Genomic DNA, 15,648 nt, shown 5'->3' with positions numbered 1-15,648 from the left:
TCATGTTAAAATGGATGGCAAAAGAAAAAAATGCATAATGTGACTTGATTTCAAACACAGATTTACGCTATCTTTACCTGATCGCAATTATACACTGTAAAAAAGTTGTGATTTAAATTTTTAAGTACAATCAACTTGAATGTTTAAGTCATTTCAACTTAAAAAATTTCAACAACTTATTGATCATGTAATTTTTTAGTGTCTAATTATAATTCTACACACAGTAACACAAGCATAGAGATATGGTCCTTTTACTATTTATTTGGAGAAAAAACTAAGAATATAAGCTATTAAAAACACTAATATTGTGAAGTGTGGATAGAGAAACATATTATTATTATTATTATTATTATTATTATTACTATGGTGTAATAGTTGACTGGGTTTTAAAAATTAAAAAAACAAGTGAAAATAGAAGTTGGCTTAAGCTTCTCACCACGGACATTGACTTTGATTGTTTTCATGATAGGATTTGTGTTGCTGGCGATCTCAAGTTTAAAATGCCCAGTGTCTTTGACTCTCATGTTCTTGATAGTGAGATTTCCAGTTTTATGATCCAGCGTCAGTCTGTCTTTGAATTTCCCACCAGGACCATCCTTTACTGTGAACCTATCGTTCCTTTTATGGCACACAGCAATGACTTTAAATAAGGTTGTGGAATCAGAGACTCTGGAATCAGCGTATTTCCATCGTAGCCGATCATCTCTCGGTAACTCATCAACACCAGAGTTTAGAGTGACTGTTTCTCCATGCTTCACTTTTATTTTCTTCATTTGATCTTTCCCAGCGTTAAACATATCTGGAGAAAAGTTAAACATGAATTAAACATGCAGAGGTGGTATGCAACTAATATCTTGTTAAACAAACCTTAGGTTTCTGTGATTTTGGAAATTATAACATTTTCTTTGTGGATTTACACCGCAAGCAATATGATAAAGTTGCTCACAAGAGAGGGATCTTACCATGAAGTGGATCACATTCTTCCTGACCTGTTCGAACAATAATCACAGATTTTTATTGTATTTTTTTAGATTAATTGTAATGGACAATGAAAACGTATATTGTTTTAAAGTAACTTACTGTTTGGTAAATCTCTCGGCTGATTAGGCATTTCCCCATCTGCTAAAGACAACAGATCTTGATCTGATTTGGACTTGTTAGAGCCATTACTTCATTAATAATTTTGTAATATTTTCTCTTAAATTAAGAGTGATTGTGTTTTTTTGATAAATGTATATTTTGTGTTATTAGTACTGTTTCACGTGCCTTTGACTAGTTATATACGCGTTATATGCGTAACAATTTTGAAGAAGAAGAAGGAAGAAGGTTTGTTAGTGCTAGACAATCTTTTGACTGTAGAAATGAGTTTAAATTTCTCTAATAATGTAACAAGACAAAGAAAAAGTAAAGCTTTACAAGACAAGTTATAGATTCATGCATCAAATCCTTTGTGCAAAACCCTTTTGAAAATAGCGAAGAAGGGACTCAAACACAGAGAGATTCAGTTGGTGCTCACAGTAATTCAATATCTTACCGTTATTTGGATGGTCAACAACATCATCTCTACGAACTGGATCTGTTTAAACAATAATTGATGCAAGTTAACTTTTCGATTGTGGTTTCAGACTTGTGTGTTTTTTCTCCATTTATATTGTCCTCCAGAGTGAAATTAATTTAGTTAACTGCTCAAATTATTATTTTTTTTATATCTAAACATTTTTTAATCACGATACATTTACTTGAAAACAATCTGCCATGGTTTGATCAATTTATCAGAAAACAAGACATGATATCTTATGTCATTTCAGTGAGGTACTGTGTTGTAGGTACTGTTTACTGTAACTGTTTACTGTTGCTGTTTACTATTACTGTTTTACTGTTACGGTTTACTATTACTGTTTTACTGTAACTGTTTACTGTTACTATTTACTGTTACTGTTTACTGTTATTGTTACTGTTTACTATTATGGTTTACTGGTACTGTTACTGTTTACTGTTACTGTTTCTGTTTACTGTTACTGTAACTGTTTACTGTTACTGTTTACTATTACGGTTTACTGTTACTGTTACTGTTTACTATTACGGTTTACTGTTACTGTTACTGTTTCTGTTTACTGTTACTGTTACTGTAACTGTTTACGTTACTGTTTACTATTACGGTTTACTGTTACTGTTTACTGTTACTGTTTACTCTTACGGTTTACTGTTACTGTTTTACTGTTACTGTTTACTGTTATTGTTACTGTTTACTATTATGGTTTACTGGTACTGTTTACCGTTACTGTTTACTCTTACAGTTTACTGTTAAATGTTACTGTTTTACTGTTACGGTTTACTGTTACTGTTTGCTGTTTACTGTTATTGTTACTGTTTACTATTATGGTTTACTGGTACTGTTACTGTTTACTGTTACTGTTTACTATTACGGTTTACTGTTTCTGTTTACTGTTACTGTAACTGTTTACTGTTACTGTTTACTATTATGGTTTACTGTTACTGTTTACCGTTACTGTTTACTCTTACGGTTTATTGTTAAATGTTACTGTTTACTCTTACGGTTTACTGTTACTGTTTACTGTTACTGTTTCTGTTTACTGTTACTGTTTACTATTATGGTTTACTGTTAACTATTATGGTTTACTGTTACTGTTTACTATTATGATTTACTGTTACTGTTTACTGTTACTGTTTACTCTTACAGTTTACTGTTACTGTTTACTATTACGGTTTTCTGTTAAATGTTACTGTTACTGTTACTGTTTACTGTTACTGTTACTGTTTACTGCTTACTGTTTACTGTTACCGTTTACTGTTTACCGTTTACAGTTAGTGTTTACTGTTACTGTTTACCGTTAATGTTTACTCTTACAGTTTACTGTTAAATGTTACTGTTTACTGTTACTGTTACTGTTTACTGCTTACTGTTACTGTTTACAGTTGCTGCTTACTGTTAGAGCCATAACTACATAAAAAATTATATTTACCATTATATCAAATTATGTTTTTTTGATAAATGTATATTTTGTGTTATTTGTACTGTATCACATGACTTTGACTAGTTATATACGCGTTATATACATTACAATTTTGAAGAAGAAGATGGAAGAAGGTTTGTTGGTGCTAGGCAATCTTTTGACCGTAGAAAAGGCGAGAATTAATGTTTTTGGAACGTGAATACGTGCAAAGTAGATTTGAGTTTGATTTCTCTAATAATGTAACAAGACAAAGAAAAAGTAAAGCTTTACAAGACAAGTTATAGATTCATGCATCAAATCCTTTGTGCAAAACCCTTTTGGAAATAGCGAAGAAGGGACTCAAACACAGAGAGAGATTCAGTTGGTGTTCACAGTAATTCAGTATCTTACCGTTATTTGGATGGTCAACAACATCATCTCTACGAACTGGATCTGTTTAAACAATAATTGATGCAAGTTAACTTTTCGATTGTGGTTTCAGACTAGTGTGTTTTCGTTTTTTGTTTTTCATTTATATTCTCCTCCAGAGTGAAATTAATTTAGTTAACTGCTCAATTTTATTTTTATATCTAAACATTTTTCAATCAAGATACATTTACTTGAAGAAAAATCTGCCATGGGGTCCGAAAAATAAACTTGCATGAAAAGTTTGATCAATTTATCAACAAACAAGACATGTAATTCTTATGTAATTTCAGTGACAAAATCACTTTTTGCAGTGTTGTAGGTACTGTTTACTGTTACTGTTTACGTTACTGTTCTGTTTACTCTTACGGTTTACTGTTTACTGTTATGGTTTACTGTTACTGTTTACTGTTACAGTTTACTGTTATGATTTACTGTTACTGTTTATTGTTATGGTTTACTGATACTTTTACTGTTTACTGTTACTGTTTACTGATACTGTTATGGTTTATTGTTACTGTTTACTATTACCATTACTGTTTCTGTTACTATTACTGTTTACTGTTACTGTTTGACCAACCATCTTTCTAATCATAAAGAGAAACTGTGGGCTGTATCAATCAGAGGCTGCGTCTGAAATCGTATACTCTCTTGAATAGGTACTTATTTTGAATAAGTAATGACTTCACGACTGCTAAAATAGTATGTTCTACATGTGTGTAGTGTGAATGTAATCCGGACGTACTACATTCACCATTTTGTCATTATCATGTGACATAACAACGTCATTTCTGCCAGTTCGGCCAATGACTGTCATTCATAAATCCTTTCCCGTGGCTTCATGGGATTGTAAAGTGTCCATCATATGCACACTTCAGAATCCCACCAGAAGTAGAAAGGTTACTTTCCGGGTACTTTTTGCCTACTTTTTTCACAAGTACTGTGAATTTGGACATACTTCTTTTGTCAAATACTGTTTTTTGCCTACTTTTTTGTGACCAGTGCTGGCAAAATGATTCGCAATAAGCAATTGTTAAAAAATGAGTTATTGTTCTTTTCACATTGTATATTAAAAAAATCCTCAAAATGATGTATGATTTGTTGGAATCAGACAAAAAAATGAATGAAAACAAAATGAATCTGAAATCGTTAGAGTCAGCGAAGTCAATGTTGAGAAAAATCTCAAAATATCAACAGTCTAAAGACATTTCTGTCTGTGGTGTATTTAATACTATTATTATGTGCATTAAGGTTGACCCTGAAGACTTGCCATTGTTAGCTATTGTGTCTTCTGCGCATGTCATAACAAAAGTTGAGTCTGAAATACCCTCATGTTGAGCCTTTTGTGTTACGCCCAGATCTCACTTATAAAGCGGTAAAACGCGTGCCTTGCCTAGTTATTTAAGTAAACCTCATAATTGGCGACAAGATAAATCGATTTAGTTCGTGAAAATGGCGCACTTTTCCCAAAGACCAGACGAGTTCAAGCCGGAGCATGAAACGTGGTCTGCCTACGTTGAACGCATGGAGTTGCTGTTCGAAGCTCATGATGTCGACGATGGAAAGAAAGTTCCCGTATTGTTGAGCTCGGTCGGCGCAGCAACATATGGCCTTCTACGCAACCTGGTCCAGCCTGACAAGCCAAAGGACAAAACTTTTAATCAGATTGTGACCATTCTAAAAGATTACTATGAACCTAAACCATTGGTCATCGCCGAGCATTTCAGGTACCGGGGACAGGCTGGATGAAGCTCTACATGATTGATTTGTCAGCAGAGTCAGTTCTGAGGCATGCCAGCGCAAATTACTCTCAGAGGATAGACTGACTTTTGCGAGAGCTGTGGAGCTTGCTGTTAACATGGAGACAGCCCACCGAGAGCAGCAGTTGCGGAAAGGTGATGATGTCACTGCTGTTCACAAGGTAAAGGGGAGACGGCGCTCGCCTTCAAAACAAGAAGGGTGCTATAGATGTAAAGGAAAGCATCATAGCGCCAGTGATTGTTACTATAAAAATGTAAAGTGTCATAAATGTGGCAAAGTCGGGCATATTCAGAAGGCATGCAGGACTGGGGGGCAGACACGTGAGAGGCAGGAGAAAAAGGGAAAGAGAAAAAGTGAGCGAAAAGAAGAAAAAATGACAAGCTGACGAAATAGAAGATGAAATTCTGATGTTTTCTTTGTTCAGTGCAAGTGGTGCTGGCCGACGGCCATACAGGGCAGTTTTTGATGTAAATGGAAAAAAAGTGCAGATGGAAATTGACACAGGAACAGGAGTCAGCATTATCTCAGAAAATGTGTATGAGCAGTCATTCTCACATGTGCCACTGGAGGGCAGCAGCGTCGCACTGAAGGGCTATTCAGGAGAGACCATTCCAGTGAAAAGACTTTTCATTGCAAAAGTGACTTATGGAAATCAGATTGCTGATCTACCGCTCATAGTAGTGGCTGAAGGAGGTCCTTCACTGTGTGGGCGTGAATGGCTGGATCAAATCAAACTGAACTGGAAAATGATTAAAAAAGTTATAGAAAACGTTACGCACCCAACAACTAAACCCAAGTCAATCCAAGATGTGTTGGATAAATATACTGATGTTTTCAAAGACGAGTTGGGGACATTAAAGGACATTAAAGCAGCAATTTCTGTGAAGCCTGACGCAGTTCCAAGGTTCCACAAAGCCTGTGTCCTGCCCTTCGCAAAGAAAGAAAGGGTAGAAAAAGAACTGGAACGCCTGGAAAAAGATGGTGTCATCAGCCCTGTGAAGCACAGCGAGTGGGCTGCTCCAGTGGTCCCTGTAACCAAGCGGGACGGTGGACTCCACTTGTGCGGCGACTATTAGGTAACTGTAAACATGGCTACAAACACTGAAACATACCCACTACCACGCATTGAAGAGGTTCTGGCATTATGTGGGGGGAAGATATTCTCCAAAATTGACCTGGCAGCCGTTTACCAACAAGTCCTTCTAGATGACGAGTTAAAAAAGTATACAACTGTGAACACGCATAAAGGACTGTTTGTGTACAATCGGCTTTGCTTCGGCATTAATTCTGCTGTCAGTATTTTCCAAAGGATCATGGAGAACGTGATGAAGGACCTCAATGTCGTGGTCTATTTGGATGACCTGCTGGTGATGGGCAGGGACGAAACTGAGCATCTGGTGAACCTGGACAGAGTTCTACAGCGGCTGCAAGAAAATGGCCTGAGAGTAAAAAAGGCAAAGTGTGACTTCGGGAAAACACAAATCGAGTACCTAGGTCACATGTTGGATGGAAAAGGAGTCTACCCTTCTAAAGACAAGGTCAGAGCCGTGCATGATGCCTCAACACCCACAAACATCAAAGAGCTCAGAGCTTTCCTGGGGTTAGTGAACTATTATGGTCGTTTTTTTTGCCGCAGCAAAGTACTGTTTTGGCCCCACTTTACAGACTGCTGAAGGACCAAACAAAATGGGGGTGGAGTAAAGTGGAAAAGAGCGCTTTTGATAGGTGCAAAGAAATGTTAGCCAGTGACAAGGTGTTAGTTCACTATGATCCGAACCTGCCGCTTTCTCTCGCATGTGACGCTTCAGCGTACGGAATTGGAGCCGTTATTCAGCACACAACACCTGATGGACAAGAAAATCCAATAGCCTATGCTTCTCGTACGCTCTCACCGGCGGAGAAGAACTATTCACAAATTGAAAAGGAGCCTGGTGTATGGAGTGAAGAAATTCCACCAATATCTGTGGGGGCGGAAGTTCAACTTGATCACCGACCATAAACCTCTGCTCACGTTGTTTGGAGAACATAAAGGACTTCCAACAATGGCAGCAGCGCGTATACAGAGGTGGGCTATTATACTGTCTGCCTATGATTATCACATAATCTACCGCCAGTCAGAAGAACACGGCAACACAGATGGTCTGTCTCGTGTCCCACTGCCGGAAACTACGGACGCAGGAACAGAGACAATGACAGCAAAGCTACATGCACTAATCTGTGAACACCTGGAAGATGCACCACTGAGTACAAAACAGATTTTCAAGGCAACACGCAAGGATGCAGAGCTATCTAGGCTGCACAGATACATCATGGAAGGGTGGCCAAAAGTAGTATCAGAAGAACTGAAAGTGTACTACAAAAAAAGAGAGGAACTATCTGTTGAGCAAGGTTGTGTTCTATGGGGGACAAGAGTAGTGGTGCCTACAAAGCTGAGAACAGCAGTGCTTAATGAGATCCACAGCGGACACCCTGGCATTGTAAAGATGAAGACCATTGCAAGGCAATATGTCTGGTGGCCACATGTAGACATGGACGTTAAAAAGACCTGTAAGCAGTGTGACAGGTGCCAGTTGGAGCAGCGTATGCCATGCCTAGTTCCTCAGCACCCCTGGGAGTTTCTGGGAGAGGTTTGGAAAAGGCTCCACATTGACTTTGCAGGTCCGTTCATGGGTCACATGTTTATGATAGTTGTAGACGCATATTCTAAGTGGCTGGAGGTTTTCAAGATGGCACAAATAACGTCCTCCGCAACCATTTCAAGGCTTCTGAGACTTTTTGCGTCATATGGATTACTAGAGCAAATTGTCACAGACAACGCCACGACCTTCACGTCAGATGAGTTTCAGCTGTTCATGAAAAGGAACGGTATCCTTCACACAACTGGTGCACCGAGGCATCCAGCTACCAATGGCCTCGCTGAGAGGTATGTTGCCACATTCAAAGCAGGCATGAAGAAGCTGGATGGAGAGGATTTGAGTGTTGAGGATATCGCACAACTCCCAATAGTGCGACTGGAGAGTCACCCGCAGATTTGCACCTGAAGAGACATGTGCGTTCGCGGTTGGACTTCCTAAAGCCAAACATCGCCGTGAGGGTGAGGAGGAGGCAGTATCAGCAGAAGGAGGAACATGACAGTCAGGCTGCCGAGAGACAGTTTGATGTGGATGACCCTGTGTATCTACGCAATACTGCAGGGGATAAACCCAAATGGATCCCAGGAGTAGTTACACAACAGACAGGTCCGGTGTCGTACCGGGTGCAGGGAAAGTTAACTGACTAAGTGTACAGGCGTCACGGAGACCAGTTGCGACCTCGATACCCTCAGGGCGTTTTAGACCCAGAGCCTCAAGGAGCAACTCAGTCAGCTGAGCAGGAGAGTGACCTTGCTGTGCCAGTCTCCGCAGCACCTGCCCCACCACCTTTACGTTGGACCAGCCCGGGCTGCCTGATCCAGAGACAGTGACTTTGAGGCGCTCGGAGTGCATGACTAAGCAGCCGTCACGTTACAGAGATTAAATATAGTATGATACTGGGACTTGTTCAGTTATTAAAGAGGGTTGAGTTTATTGTAAGGTTTAACATGCTTTGTTTAATATGCCGGTCATTTAATTAACCGGAGTGAAATCACTATTCTGAGTAAGAAGTGTAGTTTTAAGTTGGTGTTATATGTTTATGCACTATGTGGAGATTACCTTTAATTTTAAAGAGGAGGTAAAATTATGAGGTGTACTTAACTACAAGGCACGCGTTTAACCGCTTTTCCAGAAGTGAGATCTGGGCGTAACACAATTGACCTTTCGCCGAGCCCCGCCCCCCTTAGTTACTGTTGCTACGTCCGACAAACAAATGGTCAAACACGACCAGCGCGACAGATTGCCATGACGGAAAAGGGTATACCCGTGCGTGTTTTTGGAGCAATACCTCCGCGATATCCTCCAGATTGAGGCAGAAAGGGTTACAGTATTCAGTGGAGGGATATATTATAATATAAAAATACGCAATGAAGGAGACACGACTACTATCTACGTCTCTATCGAGGCTAATGCTTAACGTTACCGGTGTTCATACACATCATTTGTGATTATGACAAAGAACAAGGAAACAAGTGTTTAAAAGCATTGTAAGACACTTAGCTGCTACTGTTGTGTTTTTGTGTAAAAGAAAAAACTGTCTCTGAAAATAAAAGTGCTGTCAGCAATAATTTCTTATGTGTGTTTTTTCGCATAACACTATGACTAAAATTTTAAATGCTGCAAAACACATGGGAGTTATATTCCCGATGCTGTAGTTTATTTGATCAGTCACAGTATATCATTAATCAAGCTTAATTTGACTTTTCAACTACAATTAGGCAGTGAACTGAAAGCTTTTACAATATTTTAGCTATAACTTAGGCCTATATCATGACAAAAGTAACGTTATGTGGTGCATTTTCTTCAAAAAATAATTTTCTTTCTCAAATTCATGCTTCAAGTTGACAAAGCACAATAAACGAAATCACACAATAACTGTTTAACCAGACATAGCCTTAATTTGCATCTAAATAACTTTCATTGATTGTCTTTCATAATGCACTTACCATAATAACTTATTTATTAGGGGGACAACAGATCACAAAAATCGCGGTTGAGACCATAATATTTATTAGTGGGGCAACGGATCATAAAACTCGCGGTTCAGACAATATTATGTTTTTTGAGTTACAGATAGGATCGTTTTTCAGATCAGAAAAACAAAACAAAAAAACCTTTAAGTAGCCATCGATACCACAGCCAGCAGACGTATTTATGCTTCGTAATGTTCAACACATTTAACTGGGAGTGGGGCCGTCCACACTGTTTTATCCATTGTAGGCACCGCTCACGTTGTGTTTTCGGCTTTGGGAATGGAAAGAACACAACTCCTCCAGACAATCTCTCGGGGTATGTAGTGTCAGATTTACAAACGCCATGCGCGCACGCTTCACCATCTTGCTAATGTTTGTCGGACCTGCTCACATAGTAACGGTTGCTATGATGTGTGATTGGACAATGGCCGTTTTGGGGGAGGGGCCGGCGAAAGGTCAATAGGCTCAACATGAGGGTATTTCAGACTCAACTTTTGTTATGACATGCGCAGAAGACACAATAGCTAACAACGGCAAGTCTTCAGGGTCAACCTTAATGCACATAATAACAGTATTAAAGGGGGGGTGAAATGCTATTTCATGCATACTGAGTTTTTTACACTGTTAAAGAGTTGGATTCCCATGCTAAACATGGACAAAGTTTCAAAAATTAAATTGTACGTTTGAAGGAGTATTTCTGTGCCAAAAATTGTCCTTCCGGTTTGTCACAAGTTTCGGAAAGTTTTTTTCGAGTATGGGCATGTGTGACGTCAGATGTAATGGAATTTCCTTATACGGGTCCTAAGGGCACTTCTCCGGTAAGATCGCGGGCGCGCGCGCACTCGTACACCATAGCAAGAGAGCGAAAGCAGTACCTCATCTAAGCGCTCTGCTCGGCTTTAGGGAAGTCAGTGTCACCAAAGAAGTGGGTTTTTGGTTGCCAGGGCAAGACAAACCTGCACAGATTCCCAAAGAACCCAGCGTTAAGGGAATAGTGGATGCAGTTTGTTTTTCCGGGGCAAAAACGAGTTGAGCAAGACTGTTTCCCTGCATTTCGACGATGATTGTTTTATAAACAAAGCCCAGATCACGGATTTGCAGATCGTCTAATGCTTAAGGATCGAGCAGTCACAATGATAAAGGTCCGCAGTCGTGCGTTGGAACCGCAGGCGGTGAGTAAAACTGTTGAACAAATGTCTCTGTGTGTTGTTAACGTTACTAGCTCGGCGCGTTAGCACAGCTTTAGCACATCGCCCACACGGCCCGCCCCCAGCCGCTCGGTTTTTTCCGGAAAGACTCGGTACAGTCTATCTTTCTCTTATAAATATAATAAAACTAAAGACTTTTTGGAGATATGAACGATGCAATACGTCTCTATAGGTACTCAAGATTAACAGGAGATTGAGTGAAAATGAGCATTTCACCCCCCCTTTAAATACACCACACTGTCTTTAAAAGAACTTGGCAAACACAACAGTCAGTACATATAGTAATATATACTGTATATATGAAGTATTATCTTACCACTCTTTAGAGGAATAGCTTCCTCCGGTTTCTCAGGAGTCTGCTCTGTTATAAAATAATAAAATAATTTATACAGTGAAGCAAGTAGCAGAACAATCAATTTCTACCACAATCTAGCAGATTTTTTTTTATTTTGGTTGCAAAGTTTTGTCGTTACACATTATTCTCATTGTATCATCTGTATGTAACACTTACCCGTTTCTTTTGCTTTTGCAGATTTCTTGTAAAAGTAAACAGCAACAGCAGCCAGCACAGCTGCCAGCAGGAGGACACCAACACATATACCCGCTATAGTGCCAACAGACAGTCCTTGTGCAGTAACAGAGAAGGTATAGGTCCAGTAACTATCTAATGTATACCTGTACAATACCTGTTCATGATCTTTTGAAGCTGTGAGACTATTTTGCACTACCTTGTTTTTGTTTTCAGTTTTAAAACCAAATATTGTATGTATACATGGTTATGTTAGCCTGGTTATAGATATACCTTCACATGTGTGACACAGTGTGTTGATGTCCAGATGTGTGGTCTGGTTGCTGATGGGATTGTTCAGCACACAGCTGTAGGTGTTTTTATCCTGATATTCCACCTCCAGAGGTAGAGAGAGACTGATGCTGAGATCAGACGCACTGATGCTGGACAATACACTGATTCCTGCGTACCAGGAGAGAGTCACATGACTCACATTCACCACTGATGAACACACCAATGAACATGATGATGATGAAGACGAAGAACAGTCTCTGCTGATGACAGGAACAGGCAGACGAGCTGGAAAACATGAGAGAATAATCAGGCTGAAGATAATTTGAATTAGATCTGAATGACCTTAAACCAGTAGTTTGACATGTTTACAAATGTATTGGCATTTGATTTGGGAAATCTACTGGCCTCACTTTTTTTAATCAATTTTGTTTAATTTAATATAGATATTTTTTTTCTATCTAGGTTGTAGGTACTTTATAAAACATTTGTATAAAAGTTCTAAAACTGATTTAGGTAAGAATTTAAGAAGAAAAAAACATTTTAAGTTCCATCAATATTGTCTATATAGCAGAAAATAATTTACTCGTCACTCAGTTTAAGTGTTTTACCTTTGGAGTAATGCATTTACAGCAATTTGTTAACTAAGTTGAAGTAATATAAATTATTCAGATAATTATACCTTATTCAAGTTGTCAAGATCATCCTTTTGATTTTGGAGAATTGTTTCAGTTGGGTGAACTTTCTTAACACATTTACCAAGTTTACATGATCAAGACATTACACATGACAACAATACACAGGCTGGTACAAAGTTTCATCAAAACATGCTTAACAACAGGCTCCATTTGGTAGAAGTAGGGGGAGGAGTCAGAAAAAACAATAATAAACACAATCAGTATGTCGGCTTTGTCTACAACAGTTCATGGGCAAATGACTCGAGTAACATCATAGACCTTCAATAAATTCCTATTCCTTTACAAATTTTAGATAAAGTAATATTTATTTTAATGCAAACTTATGTAAATTTCTGCACATCAAAAGCTTCGATAGAGATAATACCACTGAAAGACTTGAGCTACTCACCATAGACAGTAACATTAAACGTCTTGTACAAGCTCCTGCTGAAAATATTAAATGTATATATTCCAGAGAAATTAGCTGTGATGTTCTTGATGGTAAGAGATACAGACTGTCGGTCCACTTGCAATCTGTCTTTAAATTGCTTAATTTCATAGTTCATTACTATGACAATATTGTCAGGTCCAAAGGTCCACCCTGTCAGATCTTCAGTCTTTATTTCATCAGTGTGTAGAGTGACTGAATCTCCCTCAGTGACTGGCACTGACTTCACCACATCACCAAACACACCTGAAGAACAAACAGAAAAGTTTATTCAGATTTGATGACAAAACCACAACGCAGTAACTATGTGAAATGCAAACACGAAAGGAATCAGCCTTTGTTTGGACCAGAGTTTGATATAAAACAACATACTGTAACACACAAATAGCACAATTTCTTCACCCCAATTATGCCTGCCATGTACTTTAGTTTCTTTCTTCTGTAGAAGATATTTTGAAGAATGTTGGTAGAACGTTGATGGTAGCCAGTGACTTACAATAGTGTGTGTGTGTGGGGGGGGGGGGGGGGGGGGGAACTGTTTGGTTACCAACATTCTTCAAAATATCTTTGTTTTGTGTTCAGCAGAAGAAAGAAACTCGTACAGGTTTGGAACAATTTGTGGATGAGTATGTGATGACAGAATTTTTGGGTGAACTATCCCTGTGAGTCAGTCATGAAACTACAGAAAAAGCAGTTGCTTTAACCACTTTTATGCAGTCATTAGACTGCCATTAAAACAGACATGCTGATCTGCCTTTTCATCATTCATTTATTGTCTGAAAACGTGCAATTGCTGAAATAGAAATAAACTAACAAAAGTCAAGGGCCCAACTAAATCACTAAACACTGATCACCATAATGGGGACTCCAAACTAAACATTTTCCACCAAACATCTAAACCTCTGTTCATTTTTAAATAAGAACTTCTGTAGGCGTCTGGCAGAAATAAAGTCTGGTTAGTAACAAGTAAAGCTGGTAATGCTGTTTGTGGAGTTGTTTAATCCTCCTCTGCTGAGATCTTCAGATAATTAATGTCTTCTTTTATCTTCAATTGATTTTATGCAAGTCTGTGTCTGGAAGTCAGTTGAATGTTCTGTTCTTGTTGTTTCTCCTTTGGTGATTCTGCTTGTTAACAGCAGGTGTTCGAATGTTTGAAAGAATGTTTCGGGAACATCATGCAAATCTTTAAATTACGTTCTATAAACATTTAGGGAACTGGGCATTTTTATGTTCATGAAAACAACTGAACATTCTTAGAAAGTAGTTGATAAAAATAACATTGAAAGAATGTTTCAGGAACATCATACTAGGCCTATAACTTTTTAAAAACATCCCTTTAGCATTGGCACTGGACATTGGACCAGCATTGGACATTTTAAAGTTTCCATAACCAAAACAGATTGTTTGGAAAAGGTTCTAAGAACAAATCAGGATCGGGAAGATTGACTTTTGACACAGATTCCCAACGTTTGAGCTCCAGCGCATACGTCATTATGCAACAGGAAGCTCGCGCTCCACAATTTCGTGAACACGCTCAGGACCGTTTGCCAAGGCTGTGTATATTACAGGTAATAATATTGTAATGTTTAGATTCTTGCACAGACCAAGTGTTTAATTTCATAACCCCTCAATGTATCGTCGGGAGCCATGAGTATTAATTTTATTTTACCTGTATATGTTTTATTGACTCTCAGTCATGGTAGCTTTTAACTAGCATTCTATGAATCACCAAGGACCACGGTTTCAGATAAAAAAAAATGTAAAGCCAATTTTCATTTTTGGGTGTACTATCCCTTTAAGTACACATGCGAGTGCATGCCAGAGGGGGAGGTGGGACAGTCGTATCTGAGAAAGGTACTGTAAAGACTGTAGGTCTGAGGCAACGTCAATAGAAACCACCCTCATTCACAACTAGCCTATAGTCCAAAAGCTGCAAACATTCACTAATTCCTCTCTGGAGAGAAGTTAGCTGTGTTGCTGTCAGAAAACAATTCACTACTTCGTTTAAAACTGACAGGGTTCAGTCAATATCATCAAAAGGGAATTTAAGCAAACTGTTATCAGTAGTTTCTGCTACAGCCACAAATACTAGGAAATGTGGAAAAAAAGAGCTAGCTTATTACGACACTGTTAATAGATCTGATCGACTACAAAACATGGTTTACAGCGTTTTTTATTTGTCCCGCCCCTCGACCGTGATTATCGCTTGCCCTGCATTAACACTCGGGTCATACTATTATTTTATTAAAATAATTAGCCTATTTAAAAAATAATCACGTCTATTTTGTACCTGCAGTGCTGTTAAAAAAAAAGTTTAAAGGTGTAGGCTACAGGCTCAAACGATTGAAACCGAAAGTGCGTTAAACAATGTTTAGCCTACAACTTACCGTCTATGTGCAGTAATAAAAATGAAAAAATGAAAAAATTGCTCTTCATGTCGCTGTAGAGTTTAGTAAAATCTGTGTGAAGAAACATGAAAAGTGGAAATGGGCCGCTCCGAATGTTCGTCCCGTCACAACTCAGATTCAGAAATTAGCCTACTTCTGAACCGACAAAATGCACATTTTGAAACTTTTTTTTAAAGACACTAAGCCCAGTGCTAGCCTACTGATTGAGATCCACTGGTGTCTATTCTTGATGACAGTTGTTTGTTTCCACAAAAAGAGAGTGATTTAAACTTCCTCAGAAGAAAGCTCAGAGCGGATTACACGCTTGGTCGCACGCAATAAGAGAGAAATGGACTATATCGCCATCTATCACACAAAGGTC

At 38.5% G+C, this 15,648-nt stretch overlaps 1 protein-coding gene across 1 annotated transcript in view; it reads right to left on the bottom strand.

Annotated features, from left to right (window-relative positions):
* Window positions 1-15,648, bottom strand: part of LOC307169992 (uncharacterized protein) — an 18,235-nt gene extending 2,587 nt beyond the window's left edge. The window contains exons 1-10 of the mRNA XM_079890918.1: window positions 15,267-15,648; window positions 12,841-13,125; window positions 11,758-12,042; window positions 11,467-11,580; window positions 11,272-11,316; window positions 3,366-3,407; window positions 1,535-1,576; window positions 1,081-1,119; window positions 963-989; window positions 437-799 (exon numbers count right to left, since the gene is read on the bottom strand). Coding sequence (XP_079747044.1) covers window positions 437-799; window positions 963-989; window positions 1,081-1,119; window positions 1,535-1,576; window positions 3,366-3,407; window positions 11,272-11,316; window positions 11,467-11,580; window positions 11,758-12,042; window positions 12,841-13,125; window positions 15,267-15,354 — 1,330 coding nt within the window. The 5' untranslated portion in view covers window positions 15,355-15,648. The remainder of the gene's footprint in view (window positions 1-436; window positions 800-962; window positions 990-1,080; window positions 1,120-1,534; window positions 1,577-3,365; window positions 3,408-11,271; window positions 11,317-11,466; window positions 11,581-11,757; window positions 12,043-12,840; window positions 13,126-15,266) is intronic.

Source organism: Squalius cephalus (genome assembly GCF_949319135.1).
Source record: "Squalius cephalus genome assembly, chromosome: 13".
In the NCBI taxonomy this organism is placed as follows: Eukaryota; Metazoa; Chordata; class Actinopteri; order Cypriniformes; family Leuciscidae; genus Squalius; species Squalius cephalus.
This window is presented reverse-complemented; position numbering and strand designations above follow the sequence as displayed.